General features: G+C 38.4%; 1 protein-coding gene across 1 annotated transcript in view; it reads right to left on the bottom strand.

The window, feature by feature from the left end:
- Positions 1 to 9,041, bottom strand: part of PLEKHB1 (pleckstrin homology domain containing B1) — a 542,187-nt gene that overhangs the window by 377,262 nt on the left and 155,884 nt on the right. The window contains exon 3 of the mRNA XM_044072211.1: positions 6,990 to 7,092. Within this exon, the coding sequence (XP_043928146.1) occupies positions 6,990 to 7,092 (103 nt within the window). The remainder of the gene's footprint in view (positions 1 to 6,989; positions 7,093 to 9,041) is intronic.

The following is a 9,041-nucleotide window of genomic DNA, read 5'->3' as shown; positions in this document are numbered from 1 at the left end:
GGCCACCTTCAACGTGCCCAAACTATCAAGCAGTTTGCACTGAGCTGACTGAAAGACAAGCTTGTGTGTGAAAACCGTAGCTATGTGACTCCCTTTTTCCAATGAACAGCAGTTGTTTCCTGAATTCTTAAAATAAAGGGTATTAAATGGGATTCTGAGTGCATTGCTAGGGCAGGTGGGATATCACAATCTCTACAGTCTTACAAAGTACCATATAGGTACAGGGCCTTTAGATGGTCAGGTTCATAAGTGTGTACTAGGCTAAGGAACACAAGGGCCTTTTAAGCTTAGCCCCGCATCCCAAATCTCTGACAAGTTCTGGTACCCTTAATAACTGTAAGCAGGGGTCTGAGAGATGAAACATTTACAGGCTGCCTGTGACCATTAGAGACACAGGTGCCAAACCAGGGATGAATTTTGTGTTCCCCATCCAATTGTCCAAGTTACACTTGAATTGGGTTAGGGAGGAACTCAGCTTTCATGGATAGGGAGCCTGTTCCAGAGAAGGGGTAGTCTCTGGGATGCATAACTGTCTCTCCAGCTTGACCTATTTATATCACAGGCAAGGTTTAAGTCTTTAGAACAGGTAATTCTGGTGCTGCTTGTTTTTCAGGTATGGAGAAGGTCTATCAGGGTGGGACAATGCCTTGTATGCCAGGCATAGATCTTCCCTCAACAGCCTGTAGGATACAAAATACAGGGAGAGGGCTGTGAGGTGATCTGCACAGGACATGGTACTTCTACCCTGTATTCTTCTAATGAGGAACCTTTGTAGACATTCCATTTGTTGGATGTGCCTGGTTAAGTACATATCAAAGGGGGCATTGTACTCAATGATAGGTCTGATTAATGCTGAATATAGTGGAATAATGACCTCCTTGGACCTACATGTCATGCCTTTGTTAATGAGTTGCACCACATAGAATGATTTCCTCACTACTGTAGACACGTGATGGTCAAAAGCTAGATTACTGTCTATGTGTTTCCCCAAGTCCCTGACTATTGGATCTACTCTTACGGTTGTGTTGTCAATATTATAGTTACCGGGGTGGCTGGTTTCCTGAAGGATACTGTTATGCATTTCTTGGCATTTAGTTTTATTCCATGGTTCTGAAATAAGTTATTTGTCTGTTCCAGATGTTCCTGGAGAACATTAGTGCTAGTGATGGATGACTATGACTGCTCCTAATTTGCAGTCATCTGCAAATTAGTCATCCTGAGACCCCTTGACATTGGCCTTGACTTTAGGGAAGTAAATGGCAAAAAGGAGCAGTCCCAGGACCAACTCCTGAGGGACTCTGCTCATGACTGGCCTCTTTGTAGAGGTAGACTCCCCAATTCTAACTTCTTGGGTCCTGTCTGTGAGCCAGCTGGCTATCCACTGGGTAACATATGGATTTCTACCTAATCTCTTGAGTTTGTCGCATCTATATTACAACATTGAAGCTTTAGTTAATCGAATAACTAAAGCTCAATCTTGTAATATCGACAGCTAAAAATGTTGAACGTCCGATTCAACTAAGGGAAACACTTCCCTTGGCTGAATCAAAAAAAAAAATTACATCCGAAACCAAGTAGGGGGCTTCGCCCCCCACACCTGACTAGAGTAAATTTGCTTATTATTTCATTCTGTAGCTCTTGACTCTCAAAGATGACTCTTCCTCCAGTTTAAAGAAGTTAATCAGAAGCTTCATGTCCAAAGATACCTAATTTATAACAGTGATGAGGCTCTCCTGAGTAGAATAAGATTCCATGGTGCTCAACTACAAATATAATATTGGGTAAATGCTGAATCTACAGTATACATGCGTTTTTTGTAGCTATACCTGTGCTTTCCGGGTACTTGCCCAAAGCATCAACCTGTTCTTCAGTGCCCAAAGCTAAAGTGCATTTACTCTGAAGTTGAAGTTGTAAGTTTGTCTGAAAAGCTGTTTTTGAAAAGTACTCTGTTGTTTCCACATAATTGTGGACTGTTAATGGAATAACAGTGAAAGGCTGTCATTCTGAAAAATGCTGCCCAGCACACCCATACTTTCAAAAATGATAGCATGCGCATGTTCACCATATGTGCACATGAATGCCTTTATATCAGAAGCTTCCAAACCCAGAGAGCCAAACAAATGAGGTTTGCACACAGTGTACTTGTTCAACGTTTAATCTAGAGGCCCTTTATAGTGAAGATAAATCAGGATATTCTCAGAAGGATGCACACTCATAACAAATGTTTCATCCAGTCTGTCATCTTTCAGAGAGGCAGGCAACTCCGCAGTGTTATTTAGCTCCCCAGACATATTCTTGTTCCAGTGCAATTCTGCCAGTGGAACACTGCACAACTTATGGAGAAATGTTCCTCAGATGCTTGGATCTCTTAGCATTATGACAGCAATGGGCAACATGCACAGCCCTGGCATCTCTGCAGCAAGGGCTTTTCTCCCATCTCAGTCCCAAGCAGTATCTTATAGGCCATAGGTTCATAGGTGTGTACTAGGCTAATGATCACAAGGGCTATTTTTAATCCTAGCCATACATCCCAAATCTATGACAAGTTCTGGTACCCTTGATAAGTGTAAGCAGGGGCTAGGGCGATGAAACATTTACCCATAGCAGCAACAGCAAATGTCTGAGCCACTAATAATGCTCAGGCGTGAGGTCAGACTCAGACCTTTTTCATTCTATGCCAAGCTGGCTGCCAAGATAAAGTAGTAAATTGGTGTTGGAATTTCCCTGCCTGAATTACTAGAAATCTGTGTGATTCATACACTGGAATGTTCCGGTAAGTATCCTGCATGTCAAGAGTCACTAGAAAATACTTTTCTTGTAACTCCCTAAACCTAAACTCAAACCTCTCTCCCTAACCCTAACCTTAAAAATCCTAGTCTCTCCCACTTGCTCCTTATGCCTAGTATAGTGACCCAGGTTCCTCCATGTTCAGACTTGAATACCAGCTCAAGCAGTAGCTCAGGTATAGAGTGCTCTCTTGTAATGTCATTGCACACACCATCCTCTTATGTCATACCAACATATAAGAAGTAAGGTAGGGCCACAACAGATTAAATCTAGCCTCCACATAAAGCAGTGGTGGCTGTCTTGGAAAATGAGCAACTGGCTGTAAGACTGTAGTCCATGAGCACTGAGCAAATGCATTGAACAAATAAACTGCAATCTAAGGTGATACAGTCAGGCTTCATCTTGTGAAGTGAGTGGATAAACATTAACTTCAGCACCTGGTGAGAGAGTTGGCCCACTGTGAATAAAATGTGCTGATGTAATAGTGGCCACTCCCCTTGAAAATTAAACCAGCTTAATTGGTTTTAAAATTTTAGATTTTAACTTTCCAGGAGACCCTCTATGCCCCCACTTTTCAATCTTTTTTAGTAACAAAAACCTGAAAGCAAAAGAAAAAGGAGAACCAGGTGAAAAATCTGGCCACAAAGGCACTTGTTGATGATTTATTTTCCAGGGGACATCATTTATTCATGACACAAATAAATAAATATTGCAACAGATCTGCAGGCAAATTATAGTAAAGTATGTTACTTACTGACATCATCAATGACAATTGAAAAAAAACTAAGTGAAGTGACTATTTAGTTCAGGTGTCAGAAAAGAACTGAGTAAGATATGCAATTTGCTTATAACTGGACTTTCCTGTAAAAGCTATTCAATGAGCTTGCAACCAGACAAACTACAGGACAACTGACGTAAACATCCAGCTACAGCCCATTATCTGTCTACTCCCAAATCATATATGTAATCATACTGTAATAACTATGACATACGCCATTAGCATCTTCTCAACATTCGAAATGAACTATTATTAACATGTTTTCATAGTCATTTCATCATAACTCACAATTTCATTTTGTTCATATTTTAAAGCCTTTTTATAAATGGTTTCTATCTGCAAAGGTTATCTGCAACATAGTTTATGTATTACTTTTTTTTATTAATGAGTAAACTGCATTCTTTAAAAAGCTATACTCTTGTCAACATAATTCGGATATATGGAGCCATATTATTTCAATTTCACCCATGTCCCTGCCAAATGAGAAACACCATAGTTTTCTCAAGAAATATTATCTGGAACTTTATGCTAAACTTTTGAGTTGTACACAGCATCCACTTGTTAGTTTGTTTTCATACAATATTTTATTGGAATCAGCCAGGTCATCTATAACAGCATTTACAAGTAAACTCTTCCCCCCAAATAATTTTTATCAAAAAATGTGAAGAAATTAACATAATAACAAGTCAGCAAGCCAAACAACTATTTGAAAGTGAACTCTTTAAGAAAATGTAACTTTAGGAAAGCATAAACAAACAGTTCTATTGTTGCTGACTTTACCATGTTTGCATGGGTTAAACATTTAAAGTAAATAGTTTGCACCTTTCTGATTCCTATTTTTAAAGTCCTAAGCCCAATCAGGTCAAATGGATGTGAACCAGTAAGGTTGGAAGCAGGACTATTCAACCCCGGACAGTTTGACTCTGGACTGTTCGCCTCCGGATGGTTCGACCCCAATGCATTTCTATACAATTTCACATATATGTATATATGTGATTTTTTTAGTGGACAGTTTGACCCCGACTATTTGACCCCAAATATATTCTTTTAAGTACTTTATCATTACGTTATTAATTAATCAATTATTCAATAATAACACTGTTAATTTTTCATTGTAAATATATTTTAATAATATTTTTATTTTATTTTATTATTACATTGATTAGTACAAATATAGCATTTAAATATTTAACATATAATAACTAGTGTTATGCTTTAACATATTATGACTACTGTTACTTTATAACATACTTTATAACCTTCTGTTTGTAGGTAAACATCTTACCCATTATGCCAACTACTGATAGAGAACCAAAGAAAAACACTAGCAAATATAAAATCTTGGAGATGTTCACTATACGGTAATGTTAGTTAAACACTGTATATCAAGCACAACACTGAACATTAAAGGAAGTGGAACCCTCTCCCAGATGTGTGGAAGTTTACTACCACAGTCCTCAGGTCTGTAATGCTTTAAAACAGGTTATAAGTTCTGTAATGAAAAGACAGCTGCAGTGACCTAAATGGAAAGGAATGCACGCAACTTAAAAGATAGTAACACGGACTGAAATCTCACAGCTTAGATTCACCATGAAAACTGCAAAGTAAAGCATTTAAGAAACAAAAATACAGGGCTGAATTACCATTACTAATGCAGAACCCAATGGGTTGCTAACTGGCTTACTGATAGAACCCACACTGCAAAAGTAGCCGACTCCAAATCCAGCTCCAGACAAGTGACAAGTGGAGTACCTCAGGGTTCAGTCCTGGGACCGCTCTTGTTTGGCATCTACTTCTCTGAAGTACAGGCCAACACTAAGGGACTCTGGATAACAAAGTTCGCAGATGACTGCAAACTGGGAGCCATTATTGAATCCCCAAATGATGTGGATACTCTACAAAAGGGCCTTACAGAAACAGATGCTTGGTGTCAGAGCCATGGACTCAAGCTCAATGCCAAGAAATGTATAGTTATCCCCTTTGGGAAAAAACATGTATCCGTGAATTACAATATAGGTGGCAGTACACTAAACACCGAAAGTGTGATAAGAGACTTAGGGATACAGGTGGACAGTGGTCTCACCTTCGATAACCACATCGCCACAACAATCAGGAAATCCTTCTATGTGGCACACCTCATCAATAAGGGCTTTTCATCCAGAAAAAAGGAGGTCATTGTCCCACTGTACTCATCCCTCATTAGACCCATTATAGAATACAATGCCCCATTTGGTATGTACCTCTCAAGACATCTGCAACAACTGGAAAGGCCACAGAAATACCTCACTAAAAGAATCACAGGCCTAAAGCAGATGCCCTACGCTGACCTCCTTAAAAAACTCCAGCTATACTCTGTCACATATCGTCTACTCAGAGGTGATCTCTGCTTAACATACAAGGCCATGTCAAACCCAGAGCTGTTGGACATGCTACACTTAAAGAAATCCCAATCCCTCAGAGCCACACGCTCCAGGGATCTAAACCTTGTCATCACAATAAACAAAACATGCTGGAGGGATAGGTTCCTGACCCAGAGACTCCCCAGACTCTGGAATAGATTGCCCATACATGTCAAGCAGAGTGCCTCTTTGGCCCTCTTCAAAAGGAACCTTGATGATTGAATGGGAGAAAGGAAATTCACCCCAGGGATCACGTCAGTAGCCCTGCTAGACAGGGGTCTAGGGAAGTAAACAGTGTGGGAAGAAATAGCCAGGGAATTGTTATGGCTAGGCTTATATAGGCCCTAGTGCTGATAGCCTAGTAAAAACCTATGAACCTATGAAATCCTCACCACAAAAAAACTAATAAGACACCGAAGATGATGACTTCAGAGAAAACAAACTGGGTGAAAATAAGGGGTCTGGAAGTGACACTAGCAGCTACATTAAAAAAAAATAAGAAGAAAAAAAAAAGAAAAGAAATAAGAAACTGAAGTCAGTGGTATTTACTATAATGCTGGACCTGGGAACTACAATCTAGAAGCATAACAAACAGTCCTGCTGCCATAAGCATTGGGAGCACTTCACACATTTTTCCTTTGTAGTAAAATCATCCACAGTCCCATAATGCACTATTCTAGCAGAAGATGCTACTTCTGGATAAGGAAAATGGGACACAAAAGACAGGGTAAGAAAGGTGGGTTACATTTTTTACTGGGGTCCAACCGTCCGGGGTCGAATAGGTTGGGGGCAAATCATCTGGGGGGGAATCGATGGGGTCAAAATATCCTGTACCCATAAGGTTAACCAGTATAGGCTGCTGGTTAACCTGTCAATTATGTCAAGTGCGACATGGATAGCATAACTATATGAATCATTTGCTAGCTAGACTCTTAGGATTACTTTTAGCTGTTTGGCAACATAAAGACAGATCACAGTGCAGAAATACCGGAAAACAGTGTGAAAACAGCTCTAAAAATACTTACACAGCATCATCTTCACTTTCTGCACAGAGTGTGAGTGTGGGACCATCTCGCAGAAACACCATTATGAGGCATCCCTTGCTTTTTCCTTCAGGAGGCTGTACATCTGAAAAAGCAATACAACCCATGTCTGACTTCAGGTTATTCCTCTGAGATGCACAGTTTACACACACACACACACACACACACACACACACACACACACACACACACACACACACACATACACACATTGATCTGTTCTTTGCACAGGAGAAAGCTAGTACAGGCCACATAGACCTCACATTTGGTCATAGATCTTACTGCCTGACAGACTTCAAACTCCGATAAATTGTCACCAATTTGGAAAGTCATTTAGTACAGAAAAACTATCAACCACATAAATACTACAAAAGGAAATAAATAAAAAAAATAAATATAAAACAACACCAAACTCCAGAAATGCACACACCTAACTCAAATACATTACTAACTCTAAGTAACATCTAAGTAAAAAAAAAAAAAAACGACAAAAATTAAGATTGAAGATGTCCATAATTATGTGTGTCTCTAATAAGTTAATATGATATGGGGTGTCCTGGGGTGTGCTTGTTTTTGTTTGAGTGTTTTTATTAAAACAAAAAAGCACTGTAAAATTTGACATAGAGTTCAATGTTGATGATAAGTAAAACATGTATAAAATATTAACCTGCCAAACATTAAAGGGTGCATGTGTCACAAAATCTGGAAATAGACATTTTAAAAAGCTGCCATATATAATAGATGGGAATAATGACATCTTACCATAATGGTGACACTTTCCATATTCTCTTGGAATGTGAATGGTCTTACAGGTATAGACAAAAAGGAAAGAATACTTAATTATATTAAAAAATGCAGAGTGCAAATAGCATATGCAATAGCAGACACATTTGGAAAGACCTGAGCATGTGAATTTGATAAAGAAAGGATATCAGAATGGATATTCTACAGAATATCAGTGACAAAGAAAAGAGGAGTACTTATATTAATTGATAGAGGAGCTCCAATAGAGATAGAAGAGGGAAAAAGATAATAATGGCAGACTCGTAGTAGTAAGGGGCTACTGACAAGGGAAGAAGACTATGCTGACATATTTATATTCCACCTAAAACTATTTTGGAGAGAAATAAACAGCTTTCATCAGGGAATATTACTTATAGCTGGGAACTGGAATTTGATTTGCAACAATGAAGATGCATCTGGGGATCCTAAAAGTGAAAATTTAACAAAAGAGAGTAGCTTTTTGAAGAAATGTATGAAAATATTTGGTATGAAAGACATTCAGTAGAAGGCACTCAGAGAGAATTTACATATTATTCCCCAAGGTACAATAACTGGGCTAGACTTAAAATAAATTATATTTTACGGGAATGTGTTGATTTAATTTAGAACTTTGACATACATCCAATAACTATTTCAGATCATGCTGCAATAAGTACTAAGATAAAATACAAGGTAATGAAATAAAGATGAGACACTGACACTACCCCATCCACCTGTTAAAAGGAGAGGAATTTAAGGAATGGGTAGTGCAAATTATCGAGGCGTTTTTAGAGAAGAATGAAAGTATTCAAGAAGTTATTGTTAGTGAGTGGGATAAAATGAAACTGGAGTTTAAAAATAGGGTAGAAATAAAAGAAAAAGAGATCTGGTGAAGAAGTAATACGAATTATTTAGAGGGGCTGACAAAGACTTAAGCAGCTTTTTTTTTTGACAATACCTCCAGAGCACAAAAACTTTTGGCAAGATTACTTAGGCAACGGAAAATAGAAAGGGTTGTTGCCAAAATTAGGGAGCCTATAACAAGAAAAATAACAGGAGATCCTGTTGAGGTATTAGATATATATCAGAAATTTTATAAAAATTTATATAGAGCAGAAAAATGGGGAAATCAAGAAAAAGCACAAATGGAAATAATTATGGAAGACTTAAATACGCCAAGGTTAAAGATAGATGAGACTCAACAATTAACAGTTGAGACAGGAGGAGATGAGATAAAAATGGTGATGTATAACCAATTTTCAGGAAAGTTTC

The sequence above is a fragment of the Protopterus annectens genome, chromosome 5.part0 (assembly GCF_019279795.1).
Source record: "Protopterus annectens isolate FY-2018-M chromosome 5.part0, PAN1.0, whole genome shotgun sequence".
NCBI lineage: Eukaryota > Metazoa > Chordata > Ceratodontiformes > Protopteridae > Protopterus > Protopterus annectens.
The sequence above is the reverse complement of the archived record's forward strand: the minus strand, read 5'-3'. Positions and strand labels throughout refer to the sequence as shown.